The sequence below is a fragment of the Bactrocera oleae genome, chromosome 3, assembly GCF_042242935.1.
Source record: "Bactrocera oleae isolate idBacOlea1 chromosome 3, idBacOlea1, whole genome shotgun sequence".
Taxonomy (NCBI): domain Eukaryota; kingdom Metazoa; phylum Arthropoda; class Insecta; order Diptera; family Tephritidae; genus Bactrocera; species Bactrocera oleae.
In genome coordinates, this window is record NC_091537.1 from 46,567,458 (window position 1) to 46,588,324 (window position 20,867).

Below are 20,867 nucleotides of genomic sequence, written 5' to 3' on the forward strand. Positions count from 1 at the left end.
CGAGATCCAGGCGCAGAGGAGCCGCACCCCAGGAAGCCGGCGAAAAAGGAACTTAAGCATGCCATCGATGAGAGTAAAAAGAAGAAATGGGAGGAACTACGCGAAGATGTTAACAAAATCCTCTGGAGACTCGGGTATAAAATAGTAATGAAAAAACTCGGAGTCCGAGCTAAGCCACCTAACTTAACCGCTGTCAAAATAGACCCCATCGTAAACGCAATGTTTCGTACACACGAAAAAAGGCGTAGCGATCCAGAACAGACCATAAGCCTTTCCCAAATCCCCCAGTTCACACTCGAAGAGCTGCAATTGGCCGCAGACAAGTTTAAGACGAACAAATCACCCGGCCCGGATGGAATCCCAGCAGAAATTCTTTAGATAATCGCTGCAGAGCGGTCGGCAATACTTCTGAACATGTACAACGCCTCCCTCGAAGCCGGAATATTCCCTGAACTCCGGAAAAAATAACGGCTGGTCCTAATCAGTAAGGGAAAAGGAGATCCCAACTTGCCATCACCATAACGTCCACTATGCATACTCGACATAGCGGGAAAGCTTTACGAAAGACTACTTAAACCCAGACTCGAAGCAGCTGTCAACTAAGCTGGAGGACTCTGCCCTAGAGAACATGGATTTAGACCCGGCAGGTCAACTTTAGGAGCTATCAGATGCGTCATTGAAAGTGTAGAAGCCGCACAGCGCAGATGTCATAAGTACAAAATAATAGTTCTGTTCGCGACCTTAGATTTCCGAAATGCCTTCAACTGCGCTAGATGGGTGGACATGATCGACGCTCTCGAAAGAAGCTTCAGAATCCCCGACTACCTCAGGGCAGTGTCGTCACGGCAGATAGCGGTTACGCCTGGAGCAGCACAAGGATCCATTTTAGGCCCAGACTTGTGGAACATCAGCTACGATGTCATATTAAAACTCGACATGCCAGACGAATCTTATCTAATTGGCTACGCGGATGACATCGCCGTGGTGATTACAGCCCGAGACACAGAAGATACGCGAAGAAGACTAAACCAGGTCATGATACGGACGCAAGCATGGCTTGACATACTTAACCTACAGCTCGCTACCGAAAAAACAGAGCTACTAGTGGCTAAATGAGCCTACGTCGTCCCGAAAATCTACACCAACACACCTCACACATCACTGACACGCAACATTCACCACATCACCTCTCGCAACATTCACCACCTCACCTCACGCAACATACACCTCACACAACGACACTACCACCCAGGATACACAACACACCAGGCGATCACCCCACCAACCATCAACAAAAACCACGGACACTCGAAGCGGTGGCACTCTTTTGCGGATCGAAGTCGAAGCGGACACCTCGTCAACGTTGTATTCCCGTCGCAATATAATACATCAGCGGACCTGAGCCGGACAATCCATTTTTTCTCTGTACACATTTACATTTTTTATACATTTTCTTTGCGCTGCGTCGCAAGTGTTTTGGTTTTATTGAGTGGCGTTTAATATTTTAAAACAAAAAATTAATAAAACTGTTGCATTTTTAACACAAAGGAAGTGGTGAGTGTGATTTAATTCCAAGAGGTTGGAATAAAATTATATATGGTCCTTCGAGCCGGATAGTGAGAGGCACTATGGAAGGAAAAAACATTTAAAAAAAAAAAAAAAGGCTATATGTATAAAGTGAACAAAACGCAAGTGGAGTGGAACAGTGAAAAAAAAAAAATAGCTATCTAAAGAGAAGAACAATCGCAGTGCTGTGTTTAACAAACAAAAAGGAAAAACAAAAAACATCCAAAGTGCTGTGAATTGTGAATTGAATATACAAAAGGCTTTTTTTTTTTTATACATATATGCACTGTGTTTTCCGAGAAAAAAAAAATAATAATAATAATAAAAAATAGAACAAAAAAAAAAAACCCTTATGTGCATATTGACAACAAAAAATAAAGAGTGGCTAAAAAGTGGTGTGACAAAAACCAAACAAAAAAAAAAAAAAAAAAAAAAAAAAAAAAAAAAAGAGATAAAAGCTTAAATTACATTTAAATAACAACAATAAAAACAAAACGGGCGCGATCCTAACAACAAATTTAATATAATATACAAATATACATTCGGGCGCGGAGCTACAAAAAACACCACAAAAAGCAACACCTAGCACACACAAAATCCTAAGGAAAGGACAGAAATTGGAAGAAACGCAGAAGCACACGTAGACGTACAAACACGTAATTACAAATATACATAAATTCCCCAAAAGCCCTTGGAGGAAATCAAGTGAGTCAATTCGATTCCCTTTTTATATTTATGAACATACTTATGTATATTTATTGAGAAGTACAGTTTACATTTTATACAAGATACTGTAATAAAACACCAAAAGAAACCGTTCAATATCTTGGTAACGGTTGGCAATTTGGTATAACTTACCGGTTTTAATTGCGGGTTCAAATAACGAAAAACCGTTTATTGTAATATATATGTACAGTCATACACATACATATATACGATAGATGTATATATATATATATATATTATAATAATTGACTACTTGTACCTGCTTACTTTCGTGTATCCAAACACAATATACAAAAAACAAAAAAAACCCAAATTTAAGTATTTCAATACTTACAAATTTTTCCGGCAATACCCCTTACGCTTAATTAAGCAGTAAGCAGGATTGCGTAATATATGTGAGCAAAGGTATAGTCAAACTTAAAGCATAAAAGGCAAAATAAATATACATACATACATACAATAAACGAAGTTAAACGAAGTTAAAGAAAAAAAAAATGTATATATATATACGTACAAAAAGGAGTACATACATTTACTTCTAACGTATATATAACAATTATATATATAAAATTATATACAGCGTGCATAATTACGTATGCATACATATGTATTTTTAAATATTAAATATTAATATCGTATATCACATATCGTATTTTACATACATATGTATATATCCTATGCGTCATTTATACATCCAATTAAAAGCTTACATACGTACATACAGTGCTTACGGAAAATTGCGCCATTACCTACTACTGCCAATTTCTCTCTCGCGCTCTTTGGCGATTATACATAATTCGCTTTTTGCATTACATACAGTATACAATCCGCTTATACTTATTTACCCGATATATGTACATAGGGTACAATTATAAGAAAACCAATCGGAACATTTCGCATAAATACGGTTCGGTAAATAAAACGCGGATTATTTAATAAAAATCATACTATATTATATAAAAAATACAAAATTTTGAACAATATACATACATATTGGTTCAAACTAAATTTATATTTTATATTCAAAGTCCACTTTGGCATATATCCCGCAATACCCCTTGCAGCAAGCAAGCAGGATTGCATACAAAACTTTTCAGCACAAATAATTCGTGCTTACTCGTACATAGGTACAAAGTGCATTGATCTCTTCAACGAGCTCTCAATTGCACAAGTACATATATACCTACCTACAAGTCCACGCATTAGGGTGTACCTACATACCCCTAAATAAGGACATCAAACAAAAAAAAAAATATATATATATATATATAAAATAAATAAAAAAGTGTCAATAAATCCGGGTATATCAGTTATTTATTTGAATTTAAAAACGCTAATCAACAAAAAAAAAAAAAATTTTTTGCGGTTATACATACAAGTATATACGGAAATTAATATTAATTTGGTTCGAAGTGAAACACTCTATTCACTAACAATATTATACGAAGATATTTTCTGAATTATCCATCAGTCGACACTGAGGAATTTTTAATTTATTTCATACAATTTTTAAATGAGCTCAGACTCAAAAGAATCAAAAATATCTCAATTGTTAAAAGTACCAAAGATGATTTCAGATGATAAAAGTCCATGTACACCTGCAGAAGCTACACGCTCAAAGCAAGGTGCTACAAAGCAAAAGAGGGGTAAAGACATTTCTTACACTAAATTCATTGCTGAGAGTGACAGTCTAATACGATACTGCACTCGATTTTCATCTTCGCCGATTCAAGAAAATTCTGAATCGGTATTAGAAATTAAAAAGGACAATCTTGACAATTTTTGGAAACGTCTCCAAGCTGCATATGACGCAATTGTAGAATCTGACGACTCAGATCTACCAGAAAATTTCAAATCTTCGGCTTACGCCAAATACGAAAACTGCTTAGACCAGTTTGAAGAAACAAAAGCAATGATTTCCGATCAACTAAAGCTAATAAAAGCAATTGCACCTACTCCACATCAGCGAGTAGAGCTGCCACAAGTACAAAGTCAAGAGGCAAGTTCAGGCATCCATCTCAAGGTGCCCACATGTGATACAGAAATCTTTCATGGTGGTTATGAACAATGGCCGTCCTTCCGGGACATGTTTACAGCCGTTTACATAAACCACCCAAAATTAACAAATGCGCAAAAATTGTATCACCTCCGATACAAAACAAAAGGTCAAGCAGGCGTTATAGTAAAACAGTTCGCACTAAATGACGATAATTTCAATTTGGCTTGGGAAGCTCTTAAATCAAGATTCGAAAACGAAAGAATATTGGTCGATAAACAAATATCGATATTAATGAACTTGCCAAAAATTCAAAGGGAAACTAGTGAGGAATTTATCAAACTTCAATCCACTGTTTCAAATTGTTTGTCGGTTTTATCGACACAAAATATTTCCACAGACAGCTGGGACCCTATACTGGTAAACATATGCACTGCCGCATTACCAGAAAAATCATTACTTCTATGGGAACAATCGCTCTCATCACGAAGAAAATGCCCCACGTGGCAACAAATGAAAGATTTCCTAACTACCCAATATGAAATCGCAGAAAGGGTAGATAAAAAAATGGTCAGAACGAAACCCGTTCAACATGACCTAAATAGAAGCTTCCACAGACCCCAAGCCAGTAGCAACAACAATTTAAATAGAAGCTTCTTCAAAAATCAAACGTTCACATCCGAACAGTACAAGCAAACGACATGCGAACTATGTACAGGGGGGCATAAGCTCAAATCTTGCGAGAGATTCAAAAAGATGAATATTTTCGATCGAAACAATTTTATAAAAACGAAAAGACTTTGTACAAATTGCCTATCACATGCACATACACTTAAAGAGTGCGAAAGCAAATTTAATTGTGTTTATTGTCATAAACGACATCATTCAATGCTGCATTACAACACATTTTCCAGCTCACCCCCGAACAGCGCAAATACAAAAAGAGCCACGGGTTTAGTTGCAACAGCAAATCCCGAAGTGCGAAATCCCGAAAATTGCCAAGAAGCACCATGCTGCTCAAAGGCATTAAAAACCCAAACGCTACACAGCGAAAATCAAAGTAGAGTACTACTACCCACAGCAGTCGTCTCCATCGAACACCGAGGAGAACTGTTTAAACTTAGGGCCTTAATAGACCAAGGATCACAACGATCCTTCATAGCGTCTAGGGCTCAAAATAGGCTTCAACTGCCAACAAAACTAGCCAATTTTGAAATTACAGGAATGGGCGGAAGAGTAGTTCAAAACTCTAATAAAATCTGCTCCATTACCTTAATTTCCCCCCAAGCGGATAAGCACATACAAGCAGAAGCTATAGTCTTACCGCAACTTACAAATTTGCTTCCAAGCTATCACATAAATAGCAATCATTGGCAAAAGGTTTCACACCTAAAGCTAGCAGATCCCAACTGCAACACTCCCGCTCAAATAGACCTTCTATTAGGAAGCGATCTCATACCACAGATTATACTCGAAGGTATTGAGAAAATTTCAAATACACTTCTGGCACAAAATACTATTTTTGGGTGGATCCTAAGTGGACTAGTTTCGGAACCAGTTACCACCATGACCACTCAGGTTGAGGAAATCTCAAACGAATACCTCAATTCACAATTGAAAAAATTTTGGGAGTTAGAAGAACTCCCCCCCATATCAATCACAACCCCTGAAGATCAGTATTGTGAAGACTTTTACAAAGCCACAACTACTAGATCAGATAATGGTCGGTATGTCGTACGACTACCACTAAAACAACAATTTCCTAACACAATCGCCTTAGGTCACTCTCGCACCTCTGCTATACAGCAGTTTTTAAGTATGGAAAAAAACTTACTTAAAAAAGGTGAGCTTAAGCCAGAATACGATGGCGTGTTGGAAGAATACCTCCATTTAAACCACATGGAGGAAGTAAGCCCATGCGAAAAAATCATAAATGGCAAATATTACTCATTTTACTTGCCTCATCACGCAGTAGTAAAGCCAGACAAAAAAACAACTAAAGTAAGAGTTGTCTTTAATGCATCAAGATCTACTAGCTCGGGGAATTCCCTAAATGATATTCTATTTACGGGACCCACGCTCCAACCAGATTTTATGCTACTCATTTTAAATTGGCGTATATTCAAATACGTATTTAACGGAGACGTCGAAAAAATGTATAGACAAATAGTCGTACATAAAGACGATCAAGATTTTCAGCGAATTATTTTCCGAAAATCTCCCAATAGTCCACTCCGCGACTATAAATTGAAAACAGTTACCTTTGGCGTCAACTGTGCTCCATATTTAGCCAAATTCTAATACAAGAATTATGGCTAGATGGAACCGACTGGGACGAACAAGTAAAACCACTTCGTTTAGAAAAGTGGTCCCAGTTTGCAAACAATCTAAACGATATCTCACAGATACAAATCCCACGATGGGTAAATTATGCCCCAGAGCACAAAGTCGAACTACACGGCTTCTGTGACGCTTCTGAAAAGGCATATTGCGCAACTATATATGTTCGCACACAAAGCGACACTGCGACCACAAGCCACTTACTAGTAGCAAAAGCAAAAGTAGCTCCGTTAAAAACAATAAGTCTACCACGACTTGAACTATGTGGAGCGCTATTACTAGCCAAACTAGTGTCCATTATACAAACGCATTTAAACATGGCACAATATAAATTATATCTATGGTCCGATTCCGAAATCGTATTAGCATGGTTAGAAAAACCACCACATGCATGGAAGACGTATATTTCCAATCGAACGTCTCAAATCCTTGACCTAGTAGGATCAGCCACTTGGCGACATGTGGCCAGTGCTGATAATCCTGCTGATCTAGGTACAAGAGGGTGCAAACCCCTGCATCTTGCCACCAACACACTCTGGTGGAATGGCCCCCGCTGGTTAACAGAATCTCCCGATTCTTGGCCACAAGCGCCCATGCGCAATATAATTGCCCCAGAAAGTCGAAAAATCGACTCTTTTCATGCAACATCGGATGATACTGACATCCTTGAGCGATTCTCATCGTTCCCCCAAACCCTCAGAGTAGTTGCCTACATGATCAAATTTATAGAGCAGCTCAAAACTAAAGTTAACGGAACACCTCCAATATACCCCCAATGCGATACATTAACGCACCTTCACTTACAAAAAGCAAAAGGCGCTCTTATCGCATCTACTCAAGCGCGCTACTTCAGCCGAGAAATATCATTGCTAAAAGATTCGAAGCCAATCGATAAAAAGAGCTCACTTTTAGTATTAAATCCATTTCTGGACACAAAGGGTTTGCTTCGTGCGAATGGTCGGCTTGTCAACTCCAGCCTGACATACAACGAACGACACCCCATAATCATACCAGAAAAAGCACGGCTTGCCATATTATATCTGCATTATGTCCACATACTGATGCTACACGCCGAGCACCGCCTCATGCAACAAATAGTCCGCCAAGAGTTTTATATTCCCCGACTTAAGCCTCAAATAAAGAAGTGCATTTACATGTGCAAAGTTTGCACAACGTACAAGCAAAAAATGCGAACGCAGATAATGGCAGCACTTCCACCTGAACGCTGCAATTTTGCTCTGCCCTTCACAACAACAGGTGTCGATTTTGCTGGGCCTTTCCAGATAAAGGCTTCAATGTTAAGATCTCCCACTTTAATGAAAGGCTATGTGGCAGTTTTTGTTTGTTTTACGACAAAAGCTGTTCACCTTGAGCTATGTACAAATCTGACGACAGAGGCTTTTCTCGCGGCATTCGCTCGCTTCGTCGGACGGCGTGGTTTTCCCTCAAAAATAATGAGTGACAACGGCAAAACGTTTATTGGAGCCAAAAGAGCCACTGAGAAACAGTTTGTGGACTTTATCAAACAAGTCTCACCTGAGATTGTACAGAAGTACGCACCCCAAGGCATTAATTGGCAGTTTATCCCCCCAAGCGCTCCTCATATGGGTGGTTTATGGGAATCAGCTGTAAAAAGCTTCAAATCCCACTTCAAAAAAGTAGCTGGAAACTACAAGTTTAATTATGAAGAATTCTCGACCTTATTAATTCGAATTGAAGCCGTACTCAATTCACGGCCAATCACAATCCTCTCGCAAGATCCCTCCGATTTCACCGCCCTAACTCCTGGGCATTTTCTCAAAGGAGCACCCATTCTGGCCATACCTGAGCCAGACGTGGAGTCGCTATCCTTATTAAACCGATGGGAAAGAATCAAAATTCTCCATCACAATTTTAGCCGCCGATGGAAAGAAGATTATCTAAAGGACCTCCACAAGAGGTACCGCTGGAAAGCTCCAGAAAAGGCGCCGAAGCTTGGAGATTGCGTGCTAGTACACGATGATTGTCTCCCCCCTACCGAATGGCGGCTTGGCCGCATAGAAAACCTTCACCATGGTTCCGACGGTCACATCCGAGTAGTCGATCTCCGTACGCAAACCGGAACACTAACTAGACCGCTCGTAAAGCTATGCTTTTTACCCACAGCCGATAATACCGAACAAACGTAAATAATAACCCGATAAGAACCAAAAACCGCTAAAATTAATAAATCAAAAAAAACCTAAATCCGGTAAAAGGTCGATCGAACAAACGACCCATTTATGCCACTTAACGTGGCCCAAATTTCCAACACAAGCATGCGACAAACTTATAATCTAAATAACTTTTTTCCCATATAGATCATTATGGACGGAAATGCACCAACACCAACGCCAGCAATACGTTCGGCCGTTAATGTGCCACGCCCTGGGGCAAATCCTGCACCCCGAACTACGGCTACCACAGCCCCTCCAATCGCTCCAAGTAGTGGCACGCGGCCACTACCCCCGTCAACATCGCTGTCCGCGGAGCAGCACCGCCTCCGATGCCCGCTATGTCGTCACCCACACCGGTTGCAACATTGCGGCATATTTAAAGGTATGCCACCAGTCCAACGACAGCAAATCGCCCAGGCACATGGACACTGCCTGAATTGTCTGGCGCACACCCATGCAACAACCGCATGTGAGTCAAGGGGGCTTTGTCAGATGTGCGGTGAGCAACATCACACACTCCTTCACCGTACCGCGAGGCGCGACAATGGTCGACTAACTGCCTCCCATCGCCGCGGCGTAGTCAGGCGACTCCCAAGGCAGGCATCAGCACGACCCCGCCGATCGGCACCCCCTCCGGAGCCACGTTCCTGGCGCCCACGCCACGACGCAATTACGCGCCGTAGTCAGCTTAGGCCACAACCCCGCCGTGCCACTGGGCTGAGCAGCGTCGTCTACACGCTGCAACAACTTCAGCGTCTGCTAGGCTAATATTCGCCTAGGGGGGCCGGGATGGCTAAATGAGCCTACGTCGTCCCGAAAACCTACACCAACACACCTCACACATCACTGACACGCAACATTCACCACATCACCTCTCGCAACATTCACCACCTCACCTCACGCAACATACACCTCACACAACGACACTACCACCCAGGATACACAACACACCAGGCGATCACCCCACCAACCATCAACAAAAACCACGGACACTCGAAGCGGCGGCACTCTTTTGCGGATCGAAGTCGAAGCGGACACCTCGTCAACGTTGTATTCCCGTCGCAATATAATACATCAGCGGACCTGAGCCGGACAATCCATTTTTTCTCTGTACACATTTACATTTTTTATACATTTTCTTTGCGCTGCGTCGCAAGTGTTTTGGTTTTATTGAGTGGCGTTTAATATTTTAAAACAAAAAATTAATAAAACTGTTGCATTTTTAACACAAAGGAAGTGGTGAGTGTGATTTAATTCCAAGAGGTTGGAATAAAATTATATAACTAGTGTTGACAAACAGGCACATACCTCTCGAAATAAGTATGCAAACGACTGCGGATATTCTAAAGACACAAAAAGCAGTAAAAGAGGGTACAAATCCAGCACGCCGCAGGAAAGGCAACGAAAATAACTTCCCCTCTGCAGACTAATGGCCAACATAGGGGGACCCAGCCAAGAAAAGAGAAAGCTCCTAATGTCCACGCCCATCAGCGTCCTATTATACGTAAGGTCCCTCCAAAGCGTAAGGTATTTTCCAAAGTACACCGCACTGCAGCCCCAGAGTTGCATCAGCTTACGGAACAGTGTCAGGCCATGTAATATTAGTTATAAGCGGTAATATCCCAATTAACCTCCTGGCATACGAAAGGAAAAAGCTGTGGGAGCTAAAGAAAACATCTCAGAATAATAAGAGGGCAATCGAACAAATAAAGAAAGATACGATGTCAGCATGGCAACAAAGATGGGAGAATGAGAGAACCGGCAGATGGACGGCCAGACTCATAAAAGATGTAAACTTATGGCCAAGCCGGAAATTTGCAGAAGTCGACATCTGCAAGTCACAACTGCCATCCGGTCACGGATACTTTAAAAAGTATCTCCACAGAATGATAAAAGTCGAAGCGCCGTCATGCCCATGCAACGACGCGACGGAAGACGGCGCTGAAAACACATTCTTACACGCGATTACAGGGTGGGCGGCGGTTCCCTAGTGACCTGCAAGCGGGACACACCGCCCTCACCCGCAAAAAAAAAACACTGTGTACTAGAGCGGAACCGAGAATTTTATACTCTTGCAATACGCAAGAATCAAAGGACAGGAAATTTCTTCAAACCTTATATTAAAAAAAAATTGAGAAAAAATAAACATCCATTATTAAATGAAATCGTGATTAAATTACAATTAAATTTGGTATCTTCTTGACTTATATTAAAGGCCATAAACTAAGTCTCAGTTTTATTGCTATATTTTAGTTCGCGTCAGCGAAAATTATATACAAAAAAAAACAAAAAACATATTTAAGTGAGATATACGTAAGTATTAACTCGACCAAAGTGGCTAAATTTTATATTATAAGCTTGTTACGGTTTATAGTCAGGTGGAAAAATGGAGATCATATATTATATATATATTTGATAGAGAAAGATATAAATTTTGATATTGCTCGAGCATAGCGAACATATTTTGAATCAATTTTATATATAAAACAAAATGTTAATACTCACTGACTCACATATTCGGCATAAAACTGGTTAGAATAACGAAAAGTATTATAAGTAGTATATGGAAGTAGAGGGTAGTATTAACCCGATTTTATAAATTTTCGCTAATACTATATACTACTAACATGCCACAGATTAATAAAATGATCCCACTGTTTCATTACGGTACCTCACATACCCTCACCAATCGTATGGAGTAAAGACGAATGTTCGAATATCCTGATATTAGTTACAGAAGGATATTAGTTACAGGAGTTAGGGGATTGAAAAGTTTTGATTCGATTTAGACAATTCTTGGTCACAAGATGGCATACTTTAAAAGCATTATTCACGCAAAGTTTTACCCCGATGGAATCATTGTTGCTTGATTTGCCTAGTGGAAAGTGAAAGAATCAGATGGAATTTAAAATGGTGTTATGTGGGAAATAGGCGTGGATGTAATACGATTTCGCCGATTTTCGCATTATAACATAGAAATATGAAAATAATTTTGGACCGAATTTTGTTGAAATCGGTTACGCAAATCTCACGATATGGGTTTTCACCTAAAAGTGGGCGGAACCACGCCCACTTTCTAATTTTGAACGCGGTTCCTATAAAGTCATCTCATACCATCCCAGAGATGATGTTTAATGTCTCTGGCGTGTTGGTATATGACCATCGGAATCGTAATGTAGTTTTTCTTTACGGCCAAGCCACCCTTCTGTGGGGGGTACACAATCATCGTGTATGATGACGCAGTCTCCAAGGTTTGGCGCCTTTTCTGAAGCGAGCAAGCCTACTTAGTCAGATTCATACATAGCTCGAGGTGCACTGCTTTTGTCGTAAAATAGACAAAGACAGCCAAGTAGCCTTTAATATGGTGGGCGACCTTAGCATGGGTGCCTATATTTGAAAAGACCCAGCAAAATCGACACCTGTAACTGTGGGTGGAAGTGCTGCCATAATCTGCGTTCGCAACTTCTGCTTATGCAGAGTGCAGATCTTGCACATGAAAATGTATTTTTTGTTTGGGCTTAAGTCGGAGAATATGGAACTCTTGGAAGACCATATATATATAATGGCCATGGATATAATTGAGGAGTAAAGTGGCAGTCGAGACTTCTCTGGTATGATTAGAGGATGTCGTTCGTTATACGTAAGGCTTGAATTGGCAAGCCGACCATTCGCACGAAGTAGACCTTTCGTGTATAGGAATAGGTTAAGAACTAAGAATGAACTCCTTTTGTCAATGGGTTTTGATTTTCTTAATAGTGTTATATCGCGACTGAAGTAACGCATTTGAGTTGATGCGACTAGAGCGACCTTTCCCTTTTGCAATTCTAGGTGTTTCAATGTATCGCATTGGGGGTACTCTGAGGGAACTTCCTTAACTTTAATTTTAAGTCGCTCTGTGAACTTAAACATATAGGCGATTACTCTTAGGGCTCGGGAGAACGATGAGAATCGCTCAAGGATAACAGTATCCTCTACTGCTGTGTGAAAGGAGTCGATTTTTCCACTTTCTGGGACTAATGTATTGCGCTTGGGCGATTGTGGCCAAGAATCGGGAGATTATGTTAACCATCGGGGACCATTGGCTGTCGCCAAGTGGCTGATCCCACTAGGTCAAGTATTTGAGACGTTCGATTAGCAATGTACGTCTTTCATGCATGTGGTGTTTTTTCCAACCAGACTAGAACAATTTTAGAATCGGACCAAAGCTACAATCTATGTTTCTTCATGTTTAAATGGGTCTGTACCATGGAACCTAATTTTGCGAGTAGTAGCGCTCCACAGAGCTCCACAGAGCTCAAGCCGAGGTAGACTTAGTGTTTTTAAAGGAGTCACCTTTGCTTATGCTACTAATAAGTGGCTTGTGGTCGCCTATCGCTTTGTGTGCGCACATAGATAGTGGCACAGTATGCCTTCTCAGAGGTATCACAGAAGCCGTGTAGTTGGACTTTGTATTCGGGGAAATAGTTTACCCATCGTGGGACTTATATCTGAGAAATGTCTTCTAGATTGTTTGCGAACTGGGATAATTTTTCTAAGCGAGGAGGTTTCACTTGTTCGTTCCAGTCGGTTCCGTCTGGCCATAATTCTTGTATTAAGATTTTCACTTGTATCACAATTGGCGAAAGCCATCCTGCAGGGTCGAAAAGTTTTCCCAAAAAGGATAAAATTTGGCGTTTTGCTATGGCGGATAACGCTGATATATAGTCTGTAGTGTATGAAAACTGGTCAGATATCGCATTCCATTTGATCCCCAGAGTTTTTTGTTGTATTTTCCATTTGGTATATTTTTTAGACTGTTAGGGTGGTTCGCCGTTATCTTTTTCAACGGAAACCCTGCGGTTTTGAGGGCTTGTGTCACTTCTAATAGTGACTGGTATGCTTGTGGAAGACTGTGACTTCCAGACAGGATATCGTCTACATACGTTTGAGTTTTTAACAATTCGATTGCCAGAGGAAATTCGGACTTTGTGTTTTCCGACAACTAGTGGATCTTGAGGCATTGAAAACCACTCTGATTAGGTTGTTTTTTTATCTGGCTATACTACTGCGTGATGATTCAAGTAAAATGAGTAGAAATTGTCGTTTATGATTTTTATACTCTCGCAACCTGTTGCTACACCTAACAGTTGTTTGTACCACCTAAAACTAATCGAGTTAGATATAGGGTTACATATGTATATATAAATGATCAGGATGAAGAGACGAGTTGAAATCCGCGTGACTGTCTGTCCGTCCGTCCGTCCGTGCATGCTATAACTTGAGTGAAAATTGAGATATCTTTATAAAACTTGGTAGACATGTTTCTTGGTACCGTGAGTCGGTTGGTATTGCAGATGGGCGTAATCGGACCACTGCCACGCCCACAAAACGCCATTATTCAAAAACAAATAAATTGCCATAACTAAGCTCCACAATAAGATACAAGACTTTTATTTTACTGGTTCAGAAACTAGTCTACTTAGAAACCAACCAAAAATAGTATTTTGTAGTAGTATTTTCTGTGGTATGAGATCGCTGCCTAATAGAAGATCTATTTGAGCAGGAGTGTTGCAGTTGGGATCTGCTGGCTTTAGGTGTGAAACCTTTTGCCTGATATAGGCCCATTTTTCTCCCATTTATGTGATAGCTTGGAAACATGTTTGTTAATTGCGGCAAGGCAAGGGTTTTAATGCCTTTGAGCAGCATGGTGCTTCTGGGAAATTTTCGAGATTTCGCACTTCGGGATTTGCTGTTGCAACTAAACCCGTGGTTCTTTTCATATTTGCGCTGTTTGGGGGTGAGCTGGAAAAATTGTTATAATGACAGACAATTTCTACAAAGTCTTTTTGTTTTTACAAAATTATTGTGGTCAATAATATTCAATTTTTTGAATTTCTCGCAAGATTTGAGCTTATGGCCTCCTGTACACAGTCACCGTGACGTTTGTTTGTATTGTTCGGATGTGAACAATTGATTTTTAAAAACGCTTCTATTTAAATTATTGTTGATACTGGCTTTGGGTCTATTGAAGCTTCTATGTAGGTCGTGTTGAACAATTTTTGTTCTGACCATTTTTTTGTCTACCCTTTCTGCGATTTCGTATTGGGTAGTTAGGAAATCTTTCATTTGTTGCCACGTGGGGCATTTTCTTCGTGATGAGAGCGATTGCTCCCACGAAAGTAATGATTTTTCTCGTAATGTGGCGGTGCATATGCTTACAAGTATAAGGTCCCAGCTGTCTGTGGGAATATTCTGTGTCGATAAAACCGACAAACCAGTGGATTGAAGTTTGATAAATTCTTTACTTGTTTCCTTTTGAATTTTTGGTATTTTCATTAGTATCGATATTTGTTTATCAACCAAAATTCTTTCTTTTCCGTGTCTTGATTTAAGAGCTTCCCAAGCCTTGACGCCTGCTTGACCTTTTGTTTTGTATCCAATTACATTTTTTGGGTGGTTTATGTAAACGGCTGTAAATATGTCCCGGAAGGACGGCCATTGTGCATAACCACCATGAAAAATGTATGTGTCACATGCGGGCACCTTGAGATGGATGCTTGAACTTGCCTCTTGACTTTGTACTTATGGCAGCTCCACTCTCGGCTGTGGAGTAGGTGCAATTGCTTTAATTAATTTTAATTGATCCGAAATCATTGCTTTTGTTTCTTCAAACTGGTAAAAAGCAGTTCTCGTATTTGGCGTAAGTCGAGGATTTCAAATTTTCAGGTAGATTTGAGTCGTCAGATTCTACTATTACGTCATATGCACCTTGGAGACACCGAAAAAAAGATTATGTGTAATGTCCCGTCACTGCATCGAAGTAACGTAGCGAAAAAAAGGGCAAACGCGTTGAATCGTTGTTTCATCGAAAGAGGGTAGCGCACTGGATCGCGTTCGTATGGAATGAGGTGTATCTGCTGCGGAGACCATCCTTTTTGTTTGCTGAGGTGGTGTACAGGCGGGATGCTGTGGTGTGTTGTCCTGTGTGGTGTATTGTAGTGGGTTATACTAGGGTGCACCAGTTTTTCTGAGTAGAGTGGTGTGTATGTGTAGGGAAGGCTTATCTCATTTAAACATCCTGAACCTCCTAGGCGAACTTTTGCCTAGTATTACACGTAGTCGGCGTTGAAAACGGCTTTGGCTTAAAAACTTTCTTGGTATGTACTTAGGTGTGCTACCGGTAAGCAATTTTACAGATTTGTTGGAGTAGTTTTGTTAATCTACTCTCTACTTGAATTTGTTGTTGATTTTAAAACTCATGGTATTTGCTCGTTTTTTGGTTTTACATTTTACGGAGTAATTAGAAAGGACACAATCTCCAAGGTTTGGCGTTCTGTGGCCTCTTGTTGAGGTCCTTTAAATATTGTGTTTTCCATAAGCATCATTATGGATAGCGATTCCACGCCTGGCTCAGGTATGGCCAGAATGGATGCTCCTTTGAGACCTTTGAAGAGGGATATTGCGAGAGTGAGATTTGTGATTTTCGCTCACTTTTTTGAAGTAAGATTTACAACTTTTACTAGTGTTTCCCATAGACTACCCATATGATGAGCGCTTAGATAGTTGCGATAAGTTCGACCTTTGATTTTTTTAAGTCTGGGTGGGTCACTGTATCACATCGGAAGTATAGTGATACCATAACTTTATTTTTGAATTGTTATATATATAATTATGTAAAAGGGAGGTGTGAATTTTTCGACTATGCACTAATTTGGCAAGTAGTAGCGCGCCATATAGCACAAGATTTTTGAAGTCGGATTTTTATATCATTATTGCCAAGAGCCATCCTGCGGTGTCGAAAAGTTACATATTTGTGTTTTTAAAACTGATCTTGTCAGAAGGGACTTTGACTTTTTGTTCCTGCCAATTCGTGGAGTGTTGGAACATTGTAAATTTAGTAGTAGTCGTACGACGTACCGATCATTATCTGATCGAATAGTTGTGGCTTTGTAGAAGTCTTCACAATACTGACCTTCTTGGATTGTAACTGATATAGGGAAGAGTTTCTTAAATTCCCAACATTATCGGAATTGTGGATTAACATATTCTTTACAGTTTTCGTCAACTTGAATTATTGATGTGGAAACAGGTTCTGTAACTAGTCCACTTCGAATCCAACCAAATATAGTGTTTTGGGCTAGATAGGTGGTTGATATTTTTTCAACACATTCAAGTACTATTTGCGGTATAAGATCGCTGCCTATTAGAATATCTATTTGAGCGGGGGTGTTGCAGTTGAGATCTGCTAGCTTTAGGTGTGACACCTTTTGCCAATGCTTGCTACTTATATGATAGCTTGGAAGCATTTTAGTAAGTTGCGGTAGGACTATAGCTTCTGATACATTTCGCTTATCCGCTTGGGGGAAAGTTTGGGTAATGGGGCAGATTTTATTTGAGTTTCGGACTACTCTTCCGCCATTCCCGTAATTTCAAAATTTGATTGTTTTGCTGGCAGTTTTAGCCTATTTTGGACACTAGACTCTATGAAGGATCGTTGTGATCCTTGGTCTATTAAGGCTCTAACTTTGTAGAGTTCTCCTCGATGTTCGATGGAGATAACTGCTGTAGGTAGTAATAACCTGTTTTGAATTTCGCTGTGTAGCGTTTGTCTTTTTAATGCCTTTGAGCAGCATGGTGCTCCTTGGCAGTTTTCGGGATTTTGATTTTGGTGATTTGCTTTTGCAATTAAACCCGTGGTTCTTTTCTGATAAGCGCTGCTTTTGGGCGATATGGGACAGTTACTGTAATGAAGCATAGTGTGGTGTCTTTTATGACAATATAAGCAATTGAATTTGCTTTTGCAATTTATATATTTATGCGCATTGACAAGCAATTTGTACAAAGTCTTTTTGATCTGACAAAATTGTTTCTTTCGTGAATTTTTAATTTTTTAAACTTCTCGCTAGATTGTAGTTGTGCATAGTTCGCATGACGTATGTTTATTCTGTTCGGATGTGAACGATTGCGTTTTGTAAAAGCTTCTGTTTAATTTGTTTTTGCTACTAGCTGGAGGTCTATTGCAGCTTCTTTTTAGGTCGTGTTGAAAAATTTTTGTTTTAATTAGTTTTTTATCTACCCTTTCAGCGATTTCATACTGGGTAGTTAAAAAATCTTTCATTTGTTGCCACGTTAGGCAAGTTTTTCGAGATGACAGCGATTGCAAACTTAAAAGTAACGATTTTTCTGGTAAAGCGGCGGTGCATATATTGTATTGGGTCCCAGCTGTCTGTGGGAATATTTTGTGTCGATAGAACCGATAAACAATAAGAAACAGTGGATAGTAGTCTAATATGTTCTTAACTTGTTTGTTTTTTAATCTTAGGTAAGTTTATTAGTGTCGCTACTTCTTTATCGACCAATATCCTTTCATTTTCATAGCTTGCCAAGCCAAATTGAAATTGTCGTCATTAAGTGCGAACTGTTTTACTATTGCGCCTTGGGATGGTTAATGTAAACGGCTGTAAACATGTCCCGGAAGGACGGGACCTTCATAACCTCCATAAAATGTTTCTGCGTCACATGCGGGCACCTTGAGTTGGATGCCTGAACTTACCATATGATTTTGTACTTGTGGCAGCTCTACTCTCGAATATAGAGTAGGTGCAATAGCTTTTATTAGCTTTAACTGATGGGAGATCATAGTTTTTGTAGCTTCGTACTGGTTTAAGCAGTTTTTGTATTTGGCGTAAGCTAATGATTTAAAATTTTGTGGTAGATCTGAATCGTCAGATTCTACTATGGCGTTATGAGCCGCTTGGAGACGTGTCCAAAAATTGTAGAGATTTTTAATTTTGATTTCAAGACTACTCTGAATCGGTGAAGATGAAAAATGGAGTAAAATGAATAGCTTCATTGACCAACTTTTCAGATACATCAACAGAATAATTTTTTGCAAACTTTTTTGCAGCGCCGTTGGATTGATATACTTTCATATCATGGAACTGCCACAGCAATGGGAACGATTTCTTTTGATTTCTTCTTGACTGCATTTTTCATCCACTTCTTCAAGTAGCTCGTTCCCGTGTTTGTTTTTTTTTCTTGCTGATCGCCTCGACATACTCTAAGTTCTCTGCAGTAATTTGGCATTCATTATAGATGGTTTGCCACTGGTTGCGCAGAAATTGCAAGTCGACAAGAAGTCTTTCTATATTTCTTACTTCAATGTCTATGGTGGCATTGATCTCTTGAAAAACCAATTTTTTTTATTGATTGACTGATGGATTTTAAATCATATGGAATCAATCAAAACGCACTCAAATTTGGTCATATATTTTCGAATTTCAGCTGACGATTTTCTGCCGTACGGTTAAATTTATTAACTTCTTTCAAAGTGTTTTTCAATTCGGGAAGATTTTTCACGATTCTGGTACACCACATTGTATTAGAAAGGCAGAGAAGTGAATTGGACATTTTGGATTTCAGAATTTCACAAGGTTGTGTACTGCTAAAGAAAACATTGAAAAATTTTTGAACGGCACCAAAAAAATTATTGCTCGAGGACAGCATTCTGTCGAGTCCACTCCAGCCAAATTCAGCGTGTCGGCACCACAGAGTGAAAAAACTGCATACTTATTTTTGCGTTGGATGTGATTTTGCACTCCTTCATATTCACTGCTCATATTGCTACCATTATCATAGCAATCTTCTAATGGATTGTTGTAATTTTTCAATGTTTTCCAAATTAAACCGGCAATAGCGGCTTTGCAGTCTACAAAAGCGAGATACGTTCCTTTATCGATAATCACAACGTTTAAATAAATGTTCGGATTAATCACCGATCAAAAGCATTTTAATTTTTAACTATTCACTTAATTTTTTTGAAAAATACGGGCCCCTTCGAGAACTTCAAGCTCGAGGGGAAACCATACCTCCACACTGCAACTCAATAGTAACTGTAAACAAAAGTGTATCTTTTAACCTTGTTTCTGATTAAAAGGGCTATTTTGACTCTTCAAAAACTATGGACAGTTGCAGCTCCAATCAAGGAGATAAACATAACTCATAGCCAATGGCTTGGGCAATTGTACACAAATTTGATGAACTTGATTAAACTAACGAATATACCTAATCATGCATAATTAATCAGTAAATAAAAAGAAAGGCATGTTTTCCAGCATAGAAAAGTTTAACATATAAGTTAATAATGATATTTGCACATATTATATATGACTTAAAATTATTTATATATCATTAGTAGCTGAAACTTACTGCAGCCGATTGTGTTTCCTTTATAAGAGATGGGGTAACAGAATTATTATTAAAGTTGGTCATCAAAGCGGATGTAATTGGACGATCAGAAAACAGTTTGTATTTTGAAAAATGACTAGTGTTTTCTACACATTCTGTATTACCGCCATCTTTATCAGAATCCTTTTTATATGCTTTACTACTGATAATGGAATTATCCAGTGGTTTATTTTCTGCAAAATTAAATTCTGGAGAGCAGTAGTTATCAGAAACATCCGTCAAGCCACGTATCTGCAGCATATGTGCAGTTTTTAAAAAATCTTGTAATTGATCTTGTCTTATATTTACTTCTCCATTGTACATGAAACTGAAACAAAAAAAAAAACACAAATATTACTTAATTATTATTATAGTTTAGGAATTATAATATTATTATAAGAAGAAAATGGTATATTTAATACTCACTTTAGGAAAATAAACATGTATAAATAATTGCAAAAACCTGAAAATTAAATTTGTTAATTATTCGCAGATATTATAATTTCTAGAATGGATGGGATTTTTGTGTACATTAGTCAAGCCTTAACATTTTCATAAACTATTACTTGTGGTGAAGTCAACTAATCTTTTACAACAAACAGTATGTATGTATATCATATCTCAATGTTTTCAATAAACAGTGTTTAACAACTGTACGAGTATGGCAGTGTTTGGTTCCAGTGGAGCCTATGTTGTAATCCTATGTCAAATTAATATTACAAGATTTGATACAAGATACTTGTAGATACGCCATAAATTCTAAAAATTACAATGCTGGAAAATACTTATCTGATGCAGATTAATTTTTCTATATAAACAGCTCTATATTTGCGTTTGTT

At 39.1% G+C, this 20,867-nt stretch overlaps 2 protein-coding genes across 3 annotated transcripts in view; one reads left to right on the forward strand and one right to left on the reverse strand.

Annotated features, from left to right (window-relative positions):
• LOC106622921 (BTB/POZ-zinc finger protein abrupt) overlaps positions 1-20,867 on the reverse strand; it is a 254,260-nt gene that overhangs the window by 162,121 nt on the left and 71,272 nt on the right. For both annotated transcript variants that reach the window (XM_070106587.1, XM_036365704.2), the window contains exon 3: positions 20,011-20,356. In XM_070106587.1, the coding sequence (XP_069962688.1) occupies positions 20,011-20,356 (346 nt within the window). The remainder of the gene's footprint in view (positions 1-20,010; positions 20,357-20,867) is intronic.
• On the forward strand, positions 7,879-10,082 carry LOC118681383 (uncharacterized). The gene has a single exon (XM_036365710.2). It carries the CDS (start codon positions 8,974-8,976, stop codon positions 9,589-9,591), a length of 618 nt encoding a protein of 205 aa, XP_036221603.1. The 5' UTR covers positions 7,879-8,973; the 3' UTR covers positions 9,592-10,082.